Source organism: Aedes albopictus, chromosome 1 (assembly GCF_035046485.1).
Source record: "Aedes albopictus strain Foshan chromosome 1, AalbF5, whole genome shotgun sequence".
NCBI classification, from domain to species: domain Eukaryota; kingdom Metazoa; phylum Arthropoda; class Insecta; order Diptera; family Culicidae; genus Aedes; species Aedes albopictus.
The window spans coordinates 277,545,137-277,571,822 of NC_085136.1; the positions used below are offsets into that span (position 1 = coordinate 277,545,137).

The 26,686-nt window shown below is 43.1% G+C and overlaps 2 protein-coding genes across 3 annotated transcripts in view; both read right to left on the reverse strand.

The window, feature by feature from the left end:
- Positions 1-26,686, reverse strand: part of LOC109412593 (fibroblast growth factor receptor homolog 1) — a 595,864-nt gene that overhangs the window by 392,282 nt on the left and 176,896 nt on the right. The window lies entirely within an intron of this gene.
- LOC109433532 (neprilysin-4-like) lies at positions 13,515-17,063 on the reverse strand. The gene has a single exon (XM_029860154.2). It carries the CDS (start codon positions 16,430-16,432, stop codon positions 13,601-13,603), a length of 2,832 nt encoding a protein of 943 aa, XP_029716014.1. The 5' UTR covers positions 16,433-17,063; the 3' UTR covers positions 13,515-13,600.

A 26,686-nucleotide genomic window follows, 5' to 3' on the forward strand; every position in this document is an offset into this window, starting at 1 on the left:
AATGCCTAAATTTGGAGCTCTGTATTTCAGCTTCTAGAGCACAAACTCCGAGAGTAATCTCAGGTGAAACTTAAAAAAGACTCTCGCAAGAACCTTTATAAAATATCCCGGGTGTAACTTCTGTAGAAATCCGGGGAGAAACTCCAGAAAAAAATCATTGAAATTTCTTAAAACTTCGGGAGAAATCCCAGAAGCAATTTCTTCAGAAAACTCGTGAAAAGCTCCTTTAAAATCCGGGAGGAGCCTCAGTTGAAATCCCAGCAATAGTTTCTGTAAAAACCTTAGAAATCCCGGAAAAATCCCATGGAGAAGTACCAAGAGGAATACCGGAAGAAATCGCGGAAAACCTTCAAGAGAAATTCTGAGGGAAACTCTGAGAGAAATAGATCATTGAAGCCAACTTTTCCGCTACCCACCGCATCAAAACAAAAGCGCCACCGTATATGGACTGTAACACAGTGACAGCAGGCGAGTTACGTCAAACACACAAGGCTACGGTGGCGCTATCTGTTCCTTTCATAGCGGCCGTTTCAGTTATTTTAGTGATCCATTCTACGACAACATCTGATGTATATTCCCGGAGAAAAGATAATAAATTCCACGAAAATTTGTTTGGGCAAAACGCAGGATGAAAAATCCAACAAGAGACTCTGAGAGCAAATATGGGAAAACCTCTGGAAGAAAATCTATAGGATTCTCATAAAAACCTTCAGGAGACAATATTTGGATTTCAGAAATCCTGCAATATTCTCCAGGAATTTTTCCGGAAAAAACTGTTTGAATCTAGGGTAAAAACGTCGATAACAATACGAAAGAATCTCCGAGAGGAATTTGAAAAGGAATCCCAAGAAACAGGAATGAAAGAAGGCTGAAAATCTCTCTAATAAAGACACATAACCTAACCTTAACTTTGGAAACCAGTTAAGTTCGTAACTTTTTTTCATTTTCACGGGGTTTTCGTTTATTTTTTGATAATTACTACTGCATGTTCAGGAGACGCAAATGGAATCAAATAAAAACAAATAAAAAAAACGCTGGTGAATTTTCGGTTTGCCTTGTATTTTTTTCAGGTAGTAGACAACCTGAAACTGATACAAAAAAGTCAGTAATAGAAATCTGCATGTGTTTGTTTTGAATTTTACGTTATTGGCTATTTTGTGTGAAAAATATGACACATTCGTGATTTTTTTTGTAAAACAAAACGTGGATGTCATGTGAACATCAAAATTTTATCAAATACATGTCTAGTACATTCCAACGGAAAATTTTATGATTAACAACTACATGTCATTGCTTTAAATTTTGTTTTATTGACTATTTTGTAAGTAAATTATGGTATTTTAAAAACTTGTTTGGTAAAATGAATTAAGAGTGTCATGAAGGCAGTATTATTGTTCAACGTTCATCATTTCACGAAAAAATTCAAGCCAAAAAACCAGAATGCATTGTGTTATATTTTTATTTGTTGACTACTTTGTGTGAAAAATGTGGTATTTTCCTAGTATTCCGAGTGAAATAAAATATGAGTGTAATAAAAACATCACTAGGATTGCTCAAATAAATCCACTAAACTACTACGATAAATTCAAAGTTTAAGAACTACATATCATTACTTTAAATTTTGGCTTATTCGTTTTTGTGGTATTTTCGTACATTTTTTTATAAAACAAAATATTAGTGTAATGTAAACATCAACATTTTATCAAAAACAGGTTCAGTACATTGTAACGGAAAATTTAAGGCCATACAATTACATGTTATGGCTTTAAATTTTGTTTTATTGACTGTATGACAATTATGGTATTTTTGTAGTTTTTCGAGTAAAATAATTTAAGTGTGTCATGAAAACTTCACTTTTACACTGAAAGACGGCTTGCGGTTATGACAAGCACAAAAATGTTTTCAAATTTACTATGGCAAAACATAATCATCAACCCATAAACGCTTCTTGTGTGCATTCTGTTTCCTCTCATATCAACCGGTTCGATAGCCGAGTGGTAGCGTGCGAGCCTGGTGATCTCAAGATACTTGGTTCGAATCCGGTTGCCAACAGGAACTTTTTTTAATTGTAAATCGGGTTCATGGTAAAATTGAAAACATTAATCTGTTGAATTGAAACGAAACTCAGTCTGCACAAATCAAGTGGCGTTGTGCATTTATGTTGACCCTCAGAATAGTAATTTCAACCGCAAGCCGTCTTTCAGTGTACTCATCAAGAACGTCCAGTACGCTTTCACGAATAATTTAAAGGTAAAATACTACTTTGCATTTTAAGCCATTATTTTTGTTAAGCACTTTGCGTGAAAAATGTGGTACTTTCGTTGATTTTTGAGTGAATCAAAATTTGAGTGTAATGAAAACATCACTATTATTCTTCAAGTATGTCCCCCAAACTGCTACGAACATTTCAAGGCTAAAAAACTACATGTTATCGTTTTAAATTTAGTTTTGTTGACTACTTTGTGTAAAAAGCATGGAATTTTCTTAGTTTTCCGGGTAAAACAAAATAAGAGTGTAATTAGAACATTTTCATTGTTCATAAAAATGTCGAGTACAATCCTACGAACAATTCAAGACCATAAAAACTATATGTCATCGCTTTGAATTTTGATTTATTGCTTATTTTATGTGAAAAATAGGGTGTTTTAGCAGTTTTTTGAGTAAGGTAAATTATCAGTGTACTGAAAAATCACTAATTTTGCACAAACATGTTCACTCCAGCTGTACGCATGATTTAGAGTCGAAAAAAACATATGTCATCGCTTTAAATTTTGTTTTATTGATCAATGGGCGCAAAAAATGCGCTCTCAAAAAAACTAGGAAGTGCCTTTTGTTTAATAACTTTGGGTAGACGCATCTATTTCATATTTTTTTTAAATGGACGATGATCTTGAAACCTGTCCGATTCCATAGCAAAAAAAAAGTTTTGAAATCGGTTGAAAAACGGCCGAGAAATGCCCTGTCAAAGTTGGACTTCCGACTTTTTTTGGACCCTTGGTAGTTCGCGGGAGTTTTTACCCCCTCGGTAGTTTAAGTGTTAATATCAGGCCCCTGACACGGCCTATATCAATGCATTGGAATCATGGTAGACAGGATGTCCTGGGCGCTAGTAAATAGCGCCCACTGTCAAATGCGAAAACAACAACAATTTTTTGTTTAACGTTTATTTTGGTTTGTTGATCAGTTTCTGGAATCATTTTTTTCGCCTCTTATGATCACAAAACACTTCAAACTCGCTTGAATATTAATGTACGGTAAGAGGAGCATGCGATTAGTTGAATAAAGCAACCCAACAAACACGCATTGTGAATGTGATTTCGTGTGTGGCTCACAACATCAAACAAAGGCTGCGTTTGTTGATTACATGCTCGTTTCAACTTGCACGAATATGAGTATATGGCTACGATAAATTTCATTGCTGCCAGGGGCCTGGTTAATATTTCATAGTTCTACCTGCTACTCGAATACAAATAAAAATGCGGCACGCCGTGAGCGTTGATTACATAAAATTCTAAGTGTTTGGCACCGGTTTTTTTTTTTTTTGTTTTAGGCACGTTATAAATATGTTGGTATCTTGTCGATGAATTTGAAAACGTTTCATGGTGAAACGAGAGTTAAAATTAATTATCAGCCCAAGGTTTTGGTATTCCTAGGAAGCTTTGTAAATCGTTGGTATAATGTTTAAGATATTGAAACTTTTAAAGTAAACCTAAATGCTAATCGTTTTACTAAGTACCGTCGTGCGGGGCTACTTTTGAAATGCGGGGCTACTTTGGACACTTTTGAATATGGATTTTTTGAATTCAAAATATGGTTCAAATCTGTTTGATGTCTTAGGAACTATTATAAAGCAATAGTTTTCCCTTCATTTGGTTGAAATTATTTTTCAAACAGACCGTTTATTGCTTGTCAGGACGCGAAAAAACATCGAATAAACCAATATAATATACGAATCTATGACAAAAGGTCGAAAGACATAAGGTCGAAGGACAAAAGGTCGAAAGACATAAGGTCGAATGGACAAAAGGTCGAATGGACAAAAGGTCGAATGGACAAAAGGTCGAATAGAACAAAAGGTATAATTGACAGTAGACAATTTGGAAGACATGATAAAGTGGTCAGTATTTGACAGAAAAACGACAATTAGCTTATATGCAGCTATTTACTACGGCATTGCAATCCGAAATAGATGCCTAGAATGATAGAAAGTAGAAGCCAATAGAAGGATATAAAGTAATTTTATTCATGAAAGTTAAATGTGGAAAATAGTACTCCTTGAAAGAATAGCCTATGGGTAGAAGAAGGATGAAAAATATATTGAAATATTGTCATTTGAATTTCCAATCATTACAGCGATTTAATAAAGTTAAACAATCTATAAATTAGAGCAGAACAAATCTCTGGGTACTATATGAACAAACAAAACGAAATAATTTACGTTGGGAGCAGTGATCCAAAATGTACTGTCAAAAACTGTAGTTTGCATGATAATCGTCGGTGTATGGTCTGGACTATCATGCAACAAAAACATTTACGTATGAGCAGATGAAATATTCATGGGTGACTGTCACATTTTTTAAATCAAGGCAAAAAAAGTAGAGGATTGGCAAATTGAGTGAACTAATGAAATCCCAGTGGTTCCGAAAACTGCGAATAGGACATGCGTATAACTTAGGAACCGGAAGTGTGAAGAAGCGGAGACAAAGATTTTCGGATTGTGCGTTCCGAGGGTCATAACCATCAATGGAGCAGGGGTACAAAAGTCAGTGGCTCCCAACTGAATAGTTACGACCCACGTCTAACAAATCAAAAAGTCTCATGCCATACGGATATTTTCGAACCTGGCTAATTGAGTTTATGTTGAAACTCGATATCCTAGGCCATTGGGCTTCGTGGCCGTGTGGTTAGCGGCGTCAGTCGGCTAGGCGTTTCGTAAGTCTCGGAGTGCGGGTTCGATTCCCGCTCCAGTCGGGGAAAACTTTTCGTCAAACGGAAAATTCTCCATTGGGCCACTGGGTGTTATGTTTGTTGTCTCGTTTATGTAATGTTCAGTCTGTGCAGCCTCTGGCTGAAGACGGTGTAGTGTCCTAACCCCCGAAAACGCCATGTAACGCCTCCGTAACGTTTCTGAAATCCTCCGAAAATGCTCTGAAGCCTTTTGGAATGCCTCCAAAACCCCCTGATACCGCCGGAAACCCCATGTAACGCACCTCAGACCCTCCGAAACCCCCAAAAACGGCATGTAATGCCTCCGTAACGTTTCTGAAATCCGCCGAAAATGCTCTGAAGCTCTTTGATATGCCTCCAAAATCCCCCTTAAACCCCCAGAAACCCCATGTAATGCACCTCAGACCTTCCGAAACCCCTGAAAACGCTATGTAACGCTTCCGTAACGTTTGTGAAATCCGCCGAAAATGCTCTGAAGCTCTTTGGTATGCCTCCAAAATCCCCTTAAACCCCCAGAAACCCCATGTAACGCACCTCAGACCCTCCGAAACCCCCCAAAACGGCATGTAACGCCTTCGTAACGTTTCTGAAATCCGCCAAAAATGCTCTGAAGCTCTTTGGAATGCCTCCAAAATCCCCCTAATACCCCCAGAAACCCCATGTAACGCACCTCAGACCCTCCGAAGCCCCAGAAAACGGCATGTAACGCCTCAGTAACGTTTGTGAAATTCGCCGAAAAATGCTCTGAAGCTCTTTGGAATGCCTCCAAAATCCCCCTTAAACCCCCAGAAACCCCATGTAACGCACCTCAGACCCTCCGAAGCCCCAGAAAACGGCATGTAACGCCTCAGTAACGTTTCTGAAATCCGCCGAAAATGCTCTGAAGCTTCTTGGAATGCCTCCAAAATCCCCCTTAAACCCCCAGAAACCCCATGTAACGCACCTCAGACCTTCCGAAACCCCCGAAAACGCTATGTAACGCCTCCGTAACGATTATGAAATCTGCTGAAAATGCTCTGAAGCTTCTTGGAATGCCTCAAAAATCCCCCTTAAACTCTCTCTGACCCCATGTAACGCACATGCGACTCTCCGAAACCCCCGGAACGCCATGTAACGCCTTCGTAATGTCTTTGAAATCAGCCGAAAATCCTATAAATCCAAGAGGGGATGATCACTAATCACAAGTAGTAATTGTTTCTGCAGTATAGATAGGAAGAACAGCTATTGAATTAAAGAAGGCAAAATATCTGATTGAATTATAAGTACCTAAATAGTCAACAATTAATTCAGTAACAAAACTTAAAAGAACAGCCTATAAATTTAAGAAGGAAAAATTACTGAACAAAACATCAAACTAAATTGCCATTAAATACTACATCAACACAACTTGAAAGAATAGCCTATAAACAAAAGAAGGAAAAATTTCCTATGGAAATGTCAGTGGCTGAAATACATATGATTACTATAACAGCACCACAATGTTTCTCTCAATGAGCAACAACATGAACTATTTATTCTTATAAGTGACACACCAGCTGGTAACTTGGTCTAGTAATGTTTTTGTTCATTCGACCTTTTGTCCATTCGACCTTTTGTCCCAATCGACCTTTTGTCCCATTCGACCTTTTGTCCATTCGACCTTTTGTCCATTCGACCTTTTGTCCATTCGACCTTTTGTCCATTCGACCTTTTGTCCTTCGACCTTTTGTCCTTCGACCATTTGTCCTTCGACCTTCTGTCCTAAAGCCTAATATACATAACCTATCAGAACATTTGGTCTGTAGGCATTGTTTCTACAGTTCATAAATTTCAAAGGGTTGATCAATTTATTCAAAATGTATCAACGTAGCGTATACAATCGAATATTTGTATCGTTATACGTTATAAATGACCGTTTCGCCCAAATAAAGGATTGATGGTCCCTTTTTTCAGGCTATCTATATAGCAATATCACGCTGCTCATAATACCAAAGGTAGCACAGAACCATCTTAAAACGCATATTTTTATTAAAATTATGTATGATACAGTATACTACAGTATTGGTACAATGTAGTTTTCCAAATAACCCTGGAATTTGAAATGCAGTTTTGTTATAGATAAAAATGTCCAAAGTAGCCCCCATCCGGTTCTATATGAGATGTGTCCGATTGGTGTATGAACAACTTTTTTGTTTATTGATGGATTTAGCTCAAATTTTGCATACATCCTACATACATACTCACAATTATTGTGTATAAAAATTGCGAAAGTTCATTCACTAGTCTGGGAGTTATAATGTCATAAAGTTGAAAAACCATGAAAAAGTGTATAAAGAAGCCCCGCACGACGGTACCCAGCTTTCATACGTCATGTTACTAACGTGTCTTCCGTGAATTTAGAAATTTTACATTTAAATGATCATCAGTAACAACAATTTTAAGCTTTGATTTCAATTTCATCGGTGATATGCATACTATCGCTTTATGTATAAACTCGTTAAAAACACCTGCAATAGTAGCGCAAAAAAAAATGTGAAATATAATCAAAGTTTTAGATGAGTTACAAAATATATATTCATTGCGAGGAATGATTAAAATGAGAAATTGAAATAATATTCTATGAAGTTACTATATTTTCAATATAACTTTATTATATCTTATGTTTTCAAACCACTGTAATTTGCGACCGGTTCAATGAAATGTTGTCAAATTTTCAGAAAAGTTGTTTGAATGTTGTATCTTTGGAATGGTGCTTGTGAAACTTATTAATATTTGTTTATGATTTGAAGAGCCAATGAAACATCCTTAGACAAATATGCCATATATGAGCTTATTCTATGAAAATAGAGGAAAATCTTCAAATATTAAAAACTTTGGTTTCCCTCGATAAATCATTTTCAAATTTTCGGAGGAGATACTAGAATAGTATATCTTTCGAATGCCGGGTGTGAGGTTGGAGTACATTTTGATTTGTTAATAGTGGTATCAGGCACACCATGCGTGCATATTAGGCCGTCCCTTATTTTGCAAAAATTGGAAATGTTATAAGTTCGTTAGTGGAAAATGATCGTTTTAGCTAAGAAATGATCGTGTCAAAATTTGAAGTCCGTATCTCAAAGCTAAGTGGTCCCTCAAGGGGCCTAAAGTTGTCAAAAATTGTATGGGACCAAAAAAACATGAAATTTTTTTCGACAAATAAATACGCTATTCTACTAAAACCGGTGATTTTAGGACCCTAAAGGGCCAGAAATGTGCTTAGATTTGCGATATCTCTACTCGTTTTTGAGTTATTGAACAAAATAAGGTAATTTTCCTTCAGAACCTAAGAAAATGGTCAAAAATGCTGATTTTTCGGTTGTTTTTTGTCAATATCTTGGAAACGAGTAGAGATATCGTAAATCTAAGCACATTTTTGGCCCTTTAGAGTCCTAAAATCACCGGTTTTAGTAGAATAGCGTATTTTTTGTCGAAAAAAATTTCATGTTTTTTTTATCCCAAACAATTTTTGACAACTTTAGGCCCCTTGAGGGAACACTTAGCCTTGAGATACGGACTTCAAATTTTGACACGATCATTTTTTAGCTAAAACGATCATTTTCCACTAACGAACTTATAACATTTCTAAATTTTGCAAAATAAGGGACGGCCTAGTGCATATTTACTCATATAAGAAAATCCTATAGAAATGGCTCAAAATCTTCAAATCACATAAACTTTAGTTTCCCACGATGAAACATTTTCCAATTTTTAGAGGAGATTCTAGAATAGTATATCTTTCAAATGCCGGGTGCCACTTGGGTGGACATTTTTATTTGTTAATAACGGTTTTTGGCACACCGTGGAACACTATCAGTTTCGTCTAGGTAGTATAACGTCACGATAGACGGGGATACCTTCGAGGAGGTGGAGGAGTTTGTCTACCTCGGATCCTTACTGATGGCTGACAACAGCCGTGAAATACAAAGGCTGCGGCCTAAAAAAGATTCACCCACGCACCACGTGAACCAGGTACAAAACGTTTGGTTTTACTACTGTGTATTCTAGCAAAAGGCTGTTTTGCTCCTACATCCGACGTTTCGGTTATATTTGTTTAACCTTCTTCAGGGAATCTAAAATATTTTCAAAAACAATATCCTAATTTACAAACCATATTTTTGTGAACATTTTTCCTATAGTGCTACTTTCAGGAGTTAGCTTTTTTGTTATTGTGGTGTGAAGCTCTACATTTGTTTGTCCTGTAACTATCATGGCGCTCACATGGGCTATGGATGGATATGCAGTGAGATTATTTGCACATCATTTTTTAAATCATGATTGTTAATCTCTCCTTCGTATCTGTGGTAGATATTGGTTGGGTATAGGTTTCCATGGTAAATGCGGTACTCTCAAAAATACCTCCAGGGGTTTTACAGGAATTAGACAGAATATTTCTTCAAACAATCCACAGTGGGAAAAAATAGGTATGAAACGCGAACAAATTCTATATCTCTGCTCGGAGTGGATAGATTCGAATGAATTTTTGACACAAACTGCAAAAATCTCTAAAGTTTCAGATAAGGAAGACGTCATTCGCCGCACGATGCTGGTAGTCAGTGTTGTGAGCTCGTTTTATCCCGCTCTCTCTTTTCCTCACCTTTTTGAGATAATCCTTATCTATTCCCGACTGGCGTGCAAAATAAGTGACTTATTTAACTCGTATTTGCGTAAAAACTTCCATAGTGTCGGTAATTTGACATAAGGTTGGTCCTGCTCTTATCGATTGCGTTCCACTCCAGGCAGAGATGCATGTGAAAGTTTGAAGAAATAAGGGATATCGGGGTTATTTGAAGATATTTCAATTTTTAGAGTCGTGCGGTGATCCGAACCTGCTCCATTCGATACTACGCAAGTTTTTACACCAATACGAATTAAATAAATCATTTATTTCGCACTTCAGAATTTTTCCAAAAAGGTAAAAAAACGAAAGATAGTGGGGTAAAACGGGTTAAATAACTGATTTCCAGCATCGTGCGGCGAATGACACCCTCCTTATCTGAAACTGTAGAGATTTTTACAGTGTGTGTCAAAAATTCATTCGAATCTATCCACTCCGAGATATTGAATTTATTTGCGTTTTATACCTATTTTTTCCCATTGTGCAATCCTTCAGAAATTCTTCTCGTCATTTCTCCATGGATTCCTTCTGAAATATCTTCAGAGACTTTTTCACTATTTTAATGATTTTTTTATGAATTTCAGCAGCAATATTTTTGGAAAGATTCCGGAATTAAAACCCTTAAAGCATTTTCCGAAGTAATCCCTGGAAGAATTCCTGGAATAATCTTTGGACGAATATCTGAACGATCTCCCTGAGATATCTCTGAAGGAATTCCTGAAACATTTCGTGGGAAACTTGTGAAGGAATCCTGAAAATAATTCCAATGAAAACAATTTCTTACTAGTTTCCGAGGAAATCTATGAAGAAATTTTTAACGGACACCTTTGAGCCTTGAGGAGTTTCTGAAGGAATCCCTGCTGAAATTTATTGGGCAGTCTCTGAAAGATATCTGGAGAGTCTTCAGAAGAATTGGTATAAATAGTTTCTTGGTCAATTTTTCGAGATGAGTGTAGAATTAGCATCCAAAGTTAAAATACACATAAATAAAGACTAAAAAAAATTTTTCGAGATTATTCCCAAGCAACACAAATGTTATATAAGAGTTACGACAGCGCAAGTTTTAGTTGTATAGAAGTTGCTTCGACGTTATTTCAACATTGTGCTAGAATTACGTCAAATAAACTTCTATACAACCAAAACTTGCGCTGCCGTAACTGTTATATAACATGTGTGTTGCTTGGGTTATGAGAGACAGTTCTGCTAAAACTTTTGATACCAAAAGTCCTGGAGGATTTTTTCAAATAACCATTGGAACCCTTTTAGGTATTTCTTGAAATAAAGAAATACTTTTTATTTCTTGAAAACATCCTGGAGAAGTGCCAAGAATTAAGTCTTTCGAAAAAACTCAGGACTGGAGAATCACTGGTAAAATATTTGAGAGAAAGGTTTGAAAAAATCTTAAATCGAATTCATAAAGCCATTAGAGGAATACCTGGAGAAACGTTTGGAGAAATCCCTGGAAGAACATCTTGAAGAATCTCTTGAGAATTTTCTAGAGAATTTTCTGGAGAAATACCAAGAAATAAACCGTGGGGGCATTTCAGAAGAAATGCCGGCGGAAATTCTAGAGGAATTCTAGCATAAGATCCTGAAAAAAAAATCCTGAAAAAAATTAAAGGCACAGGAATTCCTGCAAAAATCTGTGAATAAATCTGCTAGGGTTCTCCTGCAGAAATCTCTGAAGGAGTTCCTGCTAGAGTTTCTTGATGTAATCCTGCAAGAAACTGTAAATATTTTTTTTTCGTCTGTATTAAAAAATGTATGCCGGAAGGATTTTTTAGGGATTCTCTCAAGAAACACATGAAGGAATTTCTTTGCGAAATTCCCAGAGGTATTCCAACAAGAATTTCTCTAAAAATTTGTAACCGGTTGGTTCCAATTCTTAGGTATTCGTGTGTATGAGTCTATGTTTGTAGAAAATTCACGTTTTTAGATTATAAATAATAGCAGGTACACCCTAGCGAGAACTATGTACCGTGCTCAATAAGAAAACGTTGCTAAAGGGTTGTAAAGAAAGCTCCCATGAAAAAAGCGCTAAGATGGCAGAATCTAATAGGGAAATTAAGAGATGAGTGCTCATGGGCGCAGCCATCTTCAATTTCGGAAGATTGGGCAGAAAAGAAACCGTGTCCGTGTGTTAAGACTCGTGTAGTGCAGTGCTCATAGAATAACCCCCCCCCCCCCCCCCTTTGAGGGGCGGGAATTGGTAGCCTGCCTCCGTTCAGGACCTCGTATCCGTTTTAATAGAACGGTCAACACACGGCGGCTCGGAAGTCAATATGGCTTCCGAGCCTAATCGCTAAGCAACCGCCATCGTCCCCTTCAGGACGATTCCCTCAGGAGGGACCCTTCTCGGCACGGTCGTTCCGGTCTCGTCCTGGGCCGTGCCGATTCCGACAAAGAAGGAAGACGCCTGCCATCCGAACACCACCCAGCTATGCCTTCTGATCCCGTCGGCCAAGTACCGGTCCGACAAACCCGCCATTGCATTCCCGAGCTGCCTCGGCGGCGGAATTCCGGCCCCACGGTAGTGCAGGAGCAGCCGTGGGGGCCAAAGCGACGAGGCTATAGTCTGCAGCAAGAGTGAGTACAGTGCAGTGCCTAGGGCTAGTCCAAATAGTCTCGCTTACACACCACACACAGCTATGTACACCCACACCCACACGCCACACTAGGAATTTTTAATAAAATGTTTAGAAATGTGAATATTCTTAGTTTTCATACTTTGTCCGCGAAGCCCCTCCGATTACCGAGTAGCATGCCGGCCCTGAGACCCAGCTCGAGGGGTCTCATGCTACTGAGCTTGAAACCGGGAGTAATTGGGAGTCACTGTGGCTGCGGAGCAGCCCCGTAAGTCTGCGTAGTTTCAAATTTCTAGGGGATTTCTTGGAGAACTCCCCAATAAAAATTCTGGGGGAAATTTAAATATAATTTATGAGAGAAATCTTTCACAAATTTTTTTCTGAAGGAATGCATGTAAGAGTTTCTGAAGCAATATTTGAAGGAATTTCTTAAGAACCCCTGGAAGAATTTTTGGAGGAATACCTGAATAAATCCCGGAGAAACCCGTGAACTTGTTCCAAGAAGAATTTTAAGAGAAATTTTTTGAGTAACTCCTGAAGAAGTTTCAAGGAAAATTCCTTGAGAAATTCTTGAATGAAGCCCTGGAGGAGTTCATCGACAAATTTACAAAGCAAAACATGAACAGCAGTTTAAAAAATGTTCTTTGAATATCAAGTCTGTAGAGAATAAGGAACAATGAATCCGTTTTAAAAGAAGTTATGAAAATTGTCAATGAATATAGTTCTTCAAAATATTGGAGAAATGATCCTATCCACCTGTGTCTAATATTCCGCTTTGATTGTTAAACGGTGTGGCTTATTTCCGCTCGAGAACCGTCAATAACGACGACAGAGATTGAAAAAGGTAAGTTATCATCTTTCTGACGGCATATCAAACGGGTTTATTGTTCCTTATTCTCTACAAAGTCCATTCTCCTATTTTGATCGGCATTCTAAAAGAATTCCACAAACATAAAAGTGACATGACAACAGAAGTTTTGAAGAACGGTTGAGAAACGCTGTCAATAATTTAATAAATCCCGAATTAAAACCGAACGCAAATGCCAACAGTTTATATTGATCTCATCAAACGTAAGTATAATCACAATCAGTATCTGATATCATCCGGCGGCTCAATTTCATCACTAACGGAGACGACCCAGAGCACGTGTCGCGGTATCATCCATCCAGATATTATAATGATGCAATTGCAATTCAAATAACCCATACCGCTTCGGAAGCAGCCAGTCAAAGCCTATCAAATGGCAATAATGCCAGCTAGACGAGAAACAAGTACTTGTGAAGATGGAAAACCAGTTCCAACTCGTTGTTCAAAAGGGCATTAGGGTTAAGCAATGAAACTACTTGCGGTTGGTTAAAGCTAGCTGATATCGTTTATTTCGGTTACATTTACAAGTGGAATGACTTTCACTGGAAGCGGCTTCAAGTGGTGCACTCACCAAACGCTGCACTTGTCGGCCGGGTTCATGGCACTGCCCACCGGGCAGCCATACTCTCGGGCGAAATCCTCCGAGTTGGACAACGTTCCGATCACTCGAAACCGGCCCGGACTGTGCACGGCCGTTTTCAGCTTGTTCCGGGTGGCTTCTGGTCGCATCGCTCCGCACCACACCTGGGCAAAGTTGAGGAAGAACAGCTGGGCGCTGGTGACGTTCAGCTCCGGGAAGGTTTCCTGCTCCAGCACCCGGGGATCGGACTGCTCCGAGAGCCACTTGGTGTAGGCCCGGAAGGCTTGCTTGATGCCGCCGTTGTCGGCGATGTTCTCTCCCTGGGTGTTCTCGCCGTCGATCTGGACACCGATCTCGTCAATGGTATATTTGCCGTATTGCTGGACCAGGCAGGTTGCGCGTTCGTGGAAAGCCTCGATCGCGTGATCGCTCCACCAGCGGTAGAGGTTGCCATCGCGGTCGAAGAGGCGTCCCTTGTCGTCGAAGCCGTGGGTAAGCTCGTGCCCGATGACGACCCCGATGCCGCCGTAGTTCATCGATTTGGGAAAGTAGCGATGGTAGAACGGTGGCTGGAGAATGCCGGCCGGGAACATGATCTGGTTCTTGTTGCGGCTGTAGTAGGCGTTGACGACGGCCGGAGCCGTGTGCCAAGCGGTTTTGTTCACGGTTTGGCCGATTTTGTTCTGATCGGTGCGTCGGATGTGGCTGAGGACGTTCAGCGTGTTCTCGAAGTACTTTTCCGGGTGGATTTCCAGATCGGCGTACTTCTCGTTGAGGTCCTTGTGGGAGAGGATGAAGTCCGGGTATCCGATTCTGAGGGACATGGCGTTGACCTTCATTTCTGCCAGGTGCTTGGTTGGGGAGTCTAGCCACTCGGTTTCGTTAAGAATCTCACGGAACGCCTGCTGTAGTTCATGGGTCATTGCCAGGGTATCCCGTTTGCTGTTTTCGTCGAAGTATTTGCGAACGAACATGGCACCGACTGCCATTCCCATGTTGGCGTTGACTTGGTTGACGCAGTTCTTCCACCTGGGAGGGCTTTTTTCACGACCGAAGAGCACGTTGGAGAACTTTTGCTTGGCCTGAAGGAATCGATCGTCCAGGTTGTTGATGCGATGCCTCACGAACCTCCACAGGATGTAGTTGGCTACCGTGCGCGGTTCAGTGTCGTTGATCAGCAGTACCAAATCCTTCATGTAGTTCACGGCGAACATCACCACAAATTCAGAACTGTTGATCGGTTTCTCCATGACGATCGAGAGGTAGCGTGTCCAATCAATTTCCGGAATTTCCTCGTGGAGATTTTCCAGAATGACCTTCCGGTATAGAACGGAGACGTTGTTGCGCTCCTCAACGGAGCTGGTGATGTTAGCAAGCTGTATTTCAAAGTCCAACATTTCGTCGGCTGCGACGTTGGCGACATCCGGTTGGACTCCAAGCAACTGAATAACATCGATCATAAACTGCTTGTATCCGTCCAGGTATTTCTTGTTGGACGGTTGCAGGAAGTAATCGCGAGTTGGCAAGCCTAGAGAAGTCTGATCAAACTGGATGATGTTTTCGTCGGAGTTCTTGATGTCCGGCCCGACCCACTCAACGATCAGAATGTCGTTGTTGAACTTACGGATTTGGGCTGTCAGGTTGAGCCAATCGAAGTTCTCTCCGTCCCAATCGGGATTCAGCACGGGCCATCCACCTAGAGTGTCGATCAGCTTGAACAGCGGATCAAGACCTCGTTGTTCGATGAGCGAGTAGTTCATACACGATATGAAAAGATGTCGGGCTTTGGTTTCCGCGTTTTCCACGGCGTTCTCAAGCGCCACGTGAGATGCTAGTTCTCGTCTAGTTTTCTTGATTTGCGCTTCTCGGACCAGCTTGTTCAACGTGTCACGTTTGCTTATGATCCGCTTCCTAACCCTTCGTAGGTGTTCGGTTTCCAATGGATTCAGAGTCGTTCCTAACGAGTTTTCAATTTCCAGCAAGCTTCCATCACTCGTCTCCAACAACAAGTGCTTCAGGACACTGTCCAAACTTTCCCGGAGCATCTCGAACGTATCCAACCCGGCTTTGTCCTTGGGAATCGGGTTTACGCGATCCCAATTGCCGCAAGCGTACTGGTAAAAGTCGTCACATGGATTCGTCTTCAGATCCATGTATTTCTTCATGATCTCCACCTGGGCCGACCTTATACTCTCCGCGCTGCCGTCGCTGCTCCAGGCGATCTTTTGTAGAACTGACTTCTTCGCTTTCCTTTGCCGATTCGAAAACCTCTTCGCCCGGAAGAAATTGACAATATCCGACCGTCCCACGTCGTCCGGTATCGAGTGTAGATCATCGTATCGATCATCAGGAGCGCAGTGAATCACCGAACTGCTCGGCACAAACGAAGTTCTCACATCTTTCAAGATATCACGCTCCTCCGCTTCCAACACCTCCGATAACGAACTTCGCACTGGTTTGCACTGCAGTTCGTCCAGCTTGTTTGTATGATCAGCGTAGTAGCGAAGATCGTGGTCGTCGTGACGCTTCAACGTGGAATGATTGACCGATCCCACCACGTGCAGCCGTGTGAGCACGAGGAACAACAGCGCCAACGGCAGCATGGCGGCCGGTATCACAAACAACACTTTCGCGAACCGATAGCCCGGGCACCACTGCAGTCGACCTGTTCGCTCGTCAATCCCCAACTCACAGCCGCTCGCTTTATCTGACGAACGTTTTTTGGGTGCATTATTCGCGATCTTCAGTTCCATATCTCTCCTACCACGGTCTATCAATGGATGTTTACTCTCGAAATTTCGTACTATTTTTGTTTTCATATTACATGATCATGACGTTTACGATTACTGTTATCTTCCACTGTTCAATGCTCCCGGGCGAGGCCTACTTGTGACACCTTCCACTCACTTTCCCACTGCCAGATGGAGGTTGTTCCAATTGTCTCAATTGAAGATTTGCACACTTTTCAACAAACGCTTATGCTAATTGAATTCTCGTTTCTTCACGCGATATCGTATTCTTCTAGTCTTGTTCGTACCGGTCACACCTTTAGCACTATCAGATTTAGTCCACGTCCAGGATCACTACCGCCGGAAACACGCGTCCAGAACGTCCAGATCACATCCAGAATCATTCAACAATCTTCACCGTACTAAGTCCCCCTCCGACGAAAGGGCCTTCCGAGCAGGATTCGCGAAACTGCTGTGCCTTGCACGATCTCGCGCGACACTAGCGCAGGCAGAGCTTGATAAATTGATTGTTATTGTTGTTGAGCAACGCCAGCAGCCAGCCAGCAGTGATGATGATGACCGGGAGCGCGCCCCCGACGAGAGATTTCGCGCGTAGTTCAACCGCCGGCACCAGTAAGCATTAAGTAGGTACCTACTCGTCGCCAGCACCGTGTAGCGCACAAAAGATTCCTCCCTGCCCGAAAGTATGGTGGAGGTTTCCCTTCTCGCGCGGTGCGGTAGTCGAATCTACTATCATACTTGCGCGCCTGAGGCTACCGGACCGGCGTGCGGGGTCTGCGGCGGGGGATGTATGAGATTCTCTCAGTCAGTGGCAGTAGCAACATCTGAGGTTCAATTCGCTTCGCTGAGTAGAACACGAGACAGTTTGATCTGCAGTAGCAGTCATAAGTTGTTCGAAAGCAGTGGTTCCCAAAACAATCTCTAAGGGTCCCATTTACACATGCCAAATATTTGGCCGAACAAGCTCAACAAATGACCAACACAACGTGGGTCATGGTCACCTTGGATAAATGTCGGACTACTATGACAAATATATTTGTCCGTCTAATGGACTCTTAAAGGTGCCATTAGACTGTTTGTCATTATGCCAAATATTTACCTGAAGTCCGACATTTATACAAGGTTACTATAGTCCTGTTCAACGACGTAGGTTGAACTTGCTCCATCCCGCTCTTCCCCGTTTGTTGACAAATGGGAAAGAGTAGGATGCATCAACTTCGAGCAAGTTCAACCTACGTCATTGAACAGGACTTATGATTCACGTTGTGTTGGTCATTTGTTGGGCTTGTTTGGCCAAATATTTGTCACGTCTAATGGGGACTTCACTCGCAAATATCTCCCAAGGATTAAGGTCCCATTAGACATGACTAATATTTGGCCAAAAAAGCTCGACAAAAGGCCAACACAACGTAAATCATGACAACCTTGGATAAATGTTGGACTACAATGGCAAGTATTTGACAATACGACAAACAGTCTAATGGCACCTTAAGAGTTGTGTACTTAGCTGAGTGTAGCCTGGGCACTGTTGTTCTGACTTAAGCTAGATCGAAAAGGTACGTCCCGAGGGTCTGTCCACAAAGGAGGTGCGGCTTGAACAGCGTCTGTTCTGGAAAGAAGAAGCCCGAAAAGCTAAAACGGCACACAGTAGTGAAGTTCAGCACGTCGCGTTTACGGTGGGGATAGTGCCCATATGGCAAGTGACAGAGCATTATTTTCGGATCTGATCGAGTTCGCGGGTGGCTGAAGGCTCAAAAACTCGGTGAAGGACGCGAACTGCTTTACGGATTCGATGAAGATGACAATATCGTTCGGATCGATATGAGTGACGTAAAATTCGTGCCGGGCCTTTCGACTAACCTCGTATCCATGAGTAAGCTAGCCCAGAAGAACGTGAATGTGTGTCTGTTTCGGAAAGACAAACTGCAGTATCGTTAACTCTAGCGGAGATATGGCTGTAACCGGAGCTCGCTGCGGAAGATTGTAACTCCTTCGAGAAGCTAGTGCAGCAATGAAGGCAACCGAGCACCAAGCGGATGCCGAAGGAAGGTATGGTCGACGGAATCAAGAATAGCGACTGTGGGATAAAACATATTTGCGAAACATGGCTTGTCCCAAGTAACCACAAGCATTATATCATAACATTAATGCAATCGTATTATAGTTTAGCTAATGCAAGATAACTTTTATTTTACATCTGTCAAGTAATGAAGCGTTTAATCTACAATATGAAAGCATTGATGCATTACGAGATTTTGACAGTTCTGTATAATTCTATAGGGCCGTTGTTTAATGCTTCATTGCATTACCATGTTAAAAGCTTTATAGCAATCAATAATGCAAGCATTTATTACTTTATATATGCCTTTACTAAAGTTTCCATCGTTGTGAAGAGAAAAATACCCCTCAGTCCGAAAAAAAAAAAACTGTTGATCATTCTTAGAAACAGAACCTTTCAAAACAAAAGAAAATCAAACCAAAATTGTCATGGATTGCTGCGTAGCACTTAGATTATCATGCTCAGATGTTGCTGTTTGAAAATTTATATTATGTATGGTTTTTCGGGTTTCTGGTTGGGACATACAAACAATCAGATGCTGAGGGAACAAAAATTATGTGGTGTATTGGTTTCCTTATTTAACTTAACGCCCCGATTTCATTAAATGAAGAATTAAAGCGCTGTTTGTTTGTTTTACTTATTTATTGTATCTTTTGGTAGAAGTGAGCACTATGAAAACAAGAAAAAAACAGAATCAACACAGACGAATTTATATTCGAGAGTAAGATTACTGATGGCATTCAGACCCCAGCACATTTTTTAGAGTTGCTGAAAACACAACTCAATAAGGCACGAGCTAAGTATACGTTACCTTATGTTGCCCATTTTTCCTGGTGCAAAATACATGGTATTGTAGCACACAGCGTTAGCGCGTCCGAATTTCATCGTGGTCCAGTTTCAGCAGTCTAGGTTCAATTCCCGAAATACAAGAAAAAAACATCAAAGTGAGAGTATCGGAACAGGCATGAGAAGATAAAAATAGATAGAAAAATGAAAAACATTTTTTTTTCTTTTTTTGACATGATGCATTAAGTATGCGTTCCATACGATTTGATTGCATTAGCTATATGGTACAAGCATTTTATATGCTTTAGCAATCGCCACAGTAAAGCTTGCTTTGAATCAGCAATAGTAGCGCCACTTTCGACTTTAAACCTACTTTAATGGTGGCTATATGACAAAACAACTTTATATCGCATGTCATATAAAACACTATAAAGCGAAATTAATGCTCTATATACAGCGTCATGGTTACTTGGGGTGTTTGGCAGTGAGGCGTGAGTATCATATTGGACAGCAAAGCGCGAAAGCTTGTGTTCGTCGGCTACCCAATAGATCACAAGGGGTATCGGTTTCTAGCAGGGATGGCATTTTGCACCTAAAATGTGCACCGTGCAGCTCATTTTAATATTAAAACCGCGCACACTTGTACACAAACTGAGAAGCATGCCATCCCTGATTCCTAGATCCCGAAACAGACCTGATAACTGTCAGCCGAGACGCTCGGTTCTTGTAATTGGGCAGTGGATCAGCGTAGGGTTTCGAAGCAGGGCGAGCGTGAATGCCTGAAGAAGGACAAGCCATCGGAGGATCAAGATCCGCTGAAGGACGGGTCCGATTGCGAGGACCTCTATGAGGATGCGGAATCTGCAGGTGATGAGCAGGAAGGTGTTCGGTGGTCAACTCGCTCAACCCGCGGTTGTGTGCTTGAAAAGGCGTCCTGTAATTTCGAGGAACCCAGCAACTACAGAGAAGCCATGAAGGATCCACAGTGGCATAGTGCCATGGAAGAGGAGCTCAAAGCCCACAAACGCAATAGAACTTGGGAGTTGGCAACAAGGATGGGAACACTCACTTGCAAAGAGTTACACTCACTTGCAGTTTTCTCAGCTCAGAAGCGTACAATCAAAAAACGATGTATGGACGACTTTTGCCTTGTGGTTTTGTCTAAAAGTTTGCCAAATAGAGTAGGGGTCGCACACGCATACTGAATTCGTGAAGGAGCTGCGAAGGCAACTCTCCACGAGGTGAATGTAAATTACACTCACCTCGTGGAGAGTCGCTTTCACAGCTCCCTCACGACTTTGGGATTCGTGTGCGACCTCTACTCTATTCGGTAAAGTTTTAGACAAAACCACAATACAAAAGTCGTCCATACATCGTTTCTTGATTGCACGCTTCTGAACCGAGAAAACAGCTAGTGAATGTAACTCTTTGCAAGTGAGTGTTCCCATCCCTGGTTGGCAATTCTGCCAGAAGGAAAGAAGGCTGTTGGATCCCAGTGGGTATTCAAACTGAAGTGTGATGAGAAGGGGGAGCCAGTGAATCACAAGGCCAGGGTCGTAGCTCAGGGCTACAGTCAGCGTGAAGGGGTTGATTTCAGCGACTTGTACGCGCTAGTGTCAAGCCATGTATCACTGCGTGCGTTCCTCGCTGATGTTGCCACCAGAAAGTTCCACGTTCGCCATTACGATGTGAAGGCCACCTACCTTCACGGTTCGCTCGATGAGGAAATCTTTATGAGAGAACCTCCGGGATTCGAGAAGAAAGACCAGAAATAGTTGGTGTGAAGATTGCGTCGAAGCATCTATGGCCTCCGGCAATCAGCAAGGTGCTAGAACCGGCGGCTGAACGAAGTCCTTGAGAAACTCTGGTTTAAGGCGTCGTCGGCAGATCCCTGCCTATACGTTCGAGGAGGAAACTGTGAAACGTACCAGATAGTCTACGTAGATGACTTGTTGCTTGCTTCAGCGTCGGAGAAGGTGTTCAAGAGCTTGAAGACGGAATTCGATTTGGCATCGTTGGGACCCGTATACCACTTCCTTGGATTGGAGTTTCAACGGGAGCAAGGAAGGTTTAAGATCCGTTTTCAGCCAAACATCGAGAAACTCATCGATAGTCACGAAATGAGGGATGCCAAAGAAACAAGTTCACTTATGGATGAAGCCTACCTGAAGTCCGAAGAGAAGAGTGAAGTTCTGGAAGATGCTACTCAATATCGAAATCTAGCTGGATGTATTCTGTACCTGGCAGTAGTAGCACGCCCCGATATCGTAGCCATTATTGTACCCCAACTCAACAGGACTGGACGGCCGCGAAGCGCACATTACGCAATCTGAAGCAGACTAGTGGCTTGGCTACTATCTAGTGGTCGGCGGTAATCCAGATCAGCAGCGGCTATTTGGACGCCGACTGGGCCGGTGGTGACATGGAGGATCGACAGTCAACGTCCGGGATGGTGTTCTTCTTCGGTGGTTCGGCAATTTCGAGGGCAAGTGGGAAGCAGGCTAGCGTTACGCTCTCGCCCATGGAGGCCGAGTACGTGGCGTTGAGCGAGGTCTGCCAGGAGGCCGTCTGGCTACGGCTGTTTGTCCTTCGTCTAATGTGAGAGGGCAAGCCGGAAGTCGAAGCATATCGACACTAGACAGAAGTTCGTCCAGCAGCTAGTCAGCAAGAAGATCATCGAGGTAGAGTATTGCCCAACTGAGAATATGACAGCAGCCGCTGAGACCAACCAAGCACAAGCAGTTCAGTGAAGCACTTGGTCTGCTGCAATAACACCGGAGCTACTATGCATTGAGGAGGAGTGTGAAGATGCAATGCAGTCAATGCACCTAGCTCCGCATCAGCGCATCCCTCGGATACTCTCCACAGCTGTCAACCCGACCTATGCGGTAGGTGTAGAATAGAAATTCATCCCAACCGAACGTTACCGTCTTGACCGTCTTTGGGGAGTACAATTTGCAGAGTGCAAACGCTTTATCTATTTATTGATTTCGAGGCGGCGTACAGTTCAATTAAAAATAACAAGTTATGACAGATTATAACAAGGATTATAAAAGAACTTGGTTTTCCGGCGAAGCTGATTAAACTGATTCGTGCGACGCTTGTCAAATCGAAATCAAGTACACGGACGAGTGTACGGATTGCGGATGAAGCAGGGCGATGCTCTTTCGAACTGAATGTATAACATAGCACTGGAAGGAGCTGATGTACGAAGGAGAGCAACCATTGTTACGCAGTCGCATTGGGCTTTGCAGACGATAACGACATCATCGGGATCGACCGTCGGGCCGTGGAAGAGGCGTTCATACTTTTTCATGAGGGAGACTGCGAGGATTGGACTTACGATTAACACCACAAAGACTAAGTACATGATTGCTGGTGTTCAACGTCGGTCCGGCCATGGCAGTGATGACAAAGTGGTGCTAGGTGGTGATAATTTAGATCTTGTATATGATTTTGTTTATCTTGGTACTCTGGTGACATGCGATGAATGATGATGTTTCCCGCGAGGTAAGAAGACAGATTATGGCTGCGAATCGGGCCATTATTGGGCTGCAAAACCAGCTGAAGTCCCGTAGGCTGCAAACGAGGTTGCAAAGACGAAACTCGCGTTGTACAAGACACGGACTCGTCCGGGTCGCTTTATTCGGCCATAAATCGTGGACGTCGAGAGAAGTTGATCGGAGAGCCTTTGGAGTCTTCGAACGTAAAGTGCTGCGAACAATACTCGGTGTTTAACCAGAGGACGGCATCTGGTGACGTGGTATGACTAAGAGTTGTACCAAGTATACAATAAGTAAGAGATGGATATAGTGAAGCGAATAAGGTGAAGCTGGTCACGTAGCTCGTATGCCGAAGAGGCCGTCAGCTTCGTGGTAGGCCGCGCCAACGTTTGCTTTTTGCAGTTGAAGAAGACCAAAGGATTCTCAACGCTTAGGGCGACCGGATGCAAGTCCAGCGCTGATACCAGTAAAGGCGATTGTTTCATTGGGCTTAGACTCATTGCTACGAGTTGTAGCCCATCAAGTATCAACTAAGTATCACAGGCACCAATGATGGCCGCACTTCCAGCATTCCGGCTTGATCCACACGTCCAAGCGTTCAGCTACACTGAAGTTACCTCCACGCGGCCGGAAACTATGAGCAACCTTAGGGAAGATCGGGTAACCAACCCCAGTGGGAACTTTGGTCGTTGGCTGACAGGGAAGGGGGGGGGGGTTTGCTTCGGCAAACCTGAGCGTCTGTTCTCCAGGAGGAGCGGCTCACAACAGCGTCTGATCCCCATGTTAGGGGCGGCTGATCTACGTCCGAGTGCCAGGGAAGGACTCTAAGCTCAACTGTGCACTATGGTCCTCCGGAAAGAAGGGGGTTGGTGTCAGGCCCTACGAGCCAGCCGTAAAAAACCATTGTAACGGAAAATCAGCAACAGAAAAAAAATATATTGGAACCGGCTAGAAAAACGGCTACGAGAACGATCTCCGTGTTTGAGTGTATTAAAGTATCGTGGGACGTCTGCTGAAATCTCAGTCGAATTCTATCAGCGATATTGTTAGTAGCTTCACTTCAGCCAAAGTAATCTCGCAACTCTCCCGACAACGGGAACTGGGTAGCGGATAAGGCTATGCTATCGTCGATCTGTACAACCGGTTGGTTTCCGGTCCAGGGAATAATATCCACGTCGAACTGTTGGAGTGAAAGGACTACCCTATTCGGCTGGCGGACTCACCGACCGATCTGCCAACACTGGAGTTCATTAATTATTATAACGGCACAAGTTCTTTTGTTTACTTTTTATTACTACGTTGTACTGAATTCAAACGAAGACGCAAATAAATACTTCTCTCTGTGAATTTCGCGTTGATTGTTTTTCTGGTGGCTTTTTCCATTTTCCACGTGATCCCACGGACTCTGCGGGTGGATAAGTCCATCAGGTTATCGGACCCAGTGGTGGAATTTGTGAAAAAGTGGACTTTAGTGAGAAAACTGTGTTCCGGAAAAATTTCCGACGACCCCGAGTGGTGCGAAGAAAGTGAGAAGAAAACATGGCGGAAAGTTTGAAAGTATCGTTCGCCAAACTTAACAACACGAACTACGTATCCTGGAAGTACCGGATGAAAACGCTACTTGAACGGGAAGAAGTTTGGGACGCTGTTGACCAGCCGAAGCCGGACGAGACCGACGAGGATGGACTGGCGCAATGGGTTAAGGACGACCGAAAGGCACGTACGACGATTGCTCTCTTTGTGGAGGACAGCCAGCTGCGGTTCGTGAAGAAGGCGACGACGGCGCAAGAGATGTGGCGAAATCTCCAAGTCTATCACGAAAAAGCGTCGATCGGGAATCAGGCGATGCTGCTTCAGCAGTTGTGTGCGTTGAATTTGGCAGAAAGGGGCGACGTTGAAAAGCATCTCGATCAGATAGACAGTCTTTACGAACGGCTTGATAATGCCGGCATCGAGTTGAGCGAGTTGCTGCGAATAGTCATGTTGCTGCGTAGTTTGCCACCGTCATTCAGCAGCTTCGTGACCTCGCTGGAAAATCGTCCTCAGGAGGACCTAACGATGGAGCTAGTAGTGGCACGGCTCCGGGATGAATGCCAGAAGCGTGGAGGTCTGCAGAAGAGTTATTCGAGGGACGAGACAGCGCTGCGCACGGACGTCCGAGCAAAGAATGAAAAGAAGTGTTTTTTCTGTCATCAACCGGGACATTTTCGTCGCAACTGCCGCAAATTTCGAGAAGCAAGCAGGAACGAGAGTTCGAAAGAATCAAAGAAAGCGACCCCGGAGCAGCGAGCGAAGCAGGCGGAAACGGAACAATTTGCGAAGCAACCGAAAACGAAGAATAGTGCTGTTTGTGGAGCGGTTTGCTTTGCAGCCGGCGATACGATTCGTGGTGCTTGGGTAGTGGACAGTGGCTGTACGTGCCACATGACAAACGACCGTGGATTTTTCACCGAATTCAAGAAGGATGTGGTGATTCAGGTGACATTGGCGGATGGCACAACGACAAAATCGACGGGTTGCGGAAGCGGAGTTCTGTTTGGCGTGGACGCAGAAGGCAAACGTATGGCGATTACGTTAGATTACGTCCTGTATGTTCCTGCCTTGGAGGGCGGGTTGATTTCGGTTCGCAAGCTTGCGCTAAAGGGATTCGACGTCATTTTCAAGGAGGACCACTGCGAAGTTCAGTCTGTGTCTGGTGTTGTCGTGGCCGTTGGTGAAACGCGCGGCAATCAATACGTCCTGAAGATGGCTGAGGCGAGTATGGTAGCAACCGGAAATCACACCGCGCAGTGTCAACATACTTGGCACCGGAGAGTCGGCCACCGTGATATGGATGCCATGAATGTTATTAAATCAAAAGGGTTGGCGGATGGTTTGGTCATCAAGGATTGCGGCGAACGGATTATCTGCGAGTGCTGCCTTAAGGGGAAGCTAGCCCGTAGTCCTTTTCCGCAAGTTACCGAAAGAAAATCTAAGCAGCCACTCGACATCGTCCACACCGATCTTTGTGGGCCGATGGAGAACCGTACACCGAGCGGCAACAAATACTTTATGACTATGATCGACGATTATAGTCGATTTTGTGTGGTTTTCTTGCTCAAGTCAAAGAGCGAGGCTGCTAGCAAGATCGAGGAGTATGTTCGTTGGACGGAAAACATTTTTGGTCGGAAGGTCCGAGTCGTCCGATCAGATGGCGGCGGAGAATACATCGCTGAGAGTCTGCAAGATTTCTACAGGGCCGAAGGTATTCGAACGCAATTCTCAACTCCCTATTCGCCACAGTCCAATGGCATAGCGGAGAGAAAGAATAGGACGTTGCAAGAGATGGCGAATTGTATGTTGCTGGACGCGGGACTCCCAAAGCGTTACTGGGGAGAGGCTATCATGACGGCCGCATTCATCCAGAATCGACTGCCGTCGAGAGCCACCGATCGAACGCCATTTGAGTTGTGGACTGGATCAAAGCCTGATTTCTCGAGGTTCCGTGTATTTGGCTGCGAGGCGTATGTCTACGTTCCCGACGCCAAGAGGAAGAAATTCGACGCTAAATCGAAGAAGCTTACTTTCGTGGGTTATTCGGATAACCACAAAGGCTACCGATTCGTCGACCGCGAGACTAACCGAATCACTGTGAGTCGGGATGCGCGGTTTATAGAGCTAGGCAACGGATCAGAACAACAGGAGGAGCAGGTGACACCACCGGAAATGTCTGTGGATCCGGAAGTAGCTGAAAGGGAGCAATCAGTGGAGCCGGAATGCGAAGTGATCTTTGAGCAAAGTGTGGAAAAAGAAGCGGTCGAAGAGCCTGAAGAAGTAGAATCAGTGTACGAAGATGCGGATGCGCACGAACTTCACGAAGAAGAAGAAGACGATGACTTTTATGGTTTCGAAGAGGCAGAAATGCGTCCTTTGAGAAGAGAAGATCGGCGCAACCGGGGCGTGCTGCCTCCTCGATTCGGTGATTATGTTGTGGGT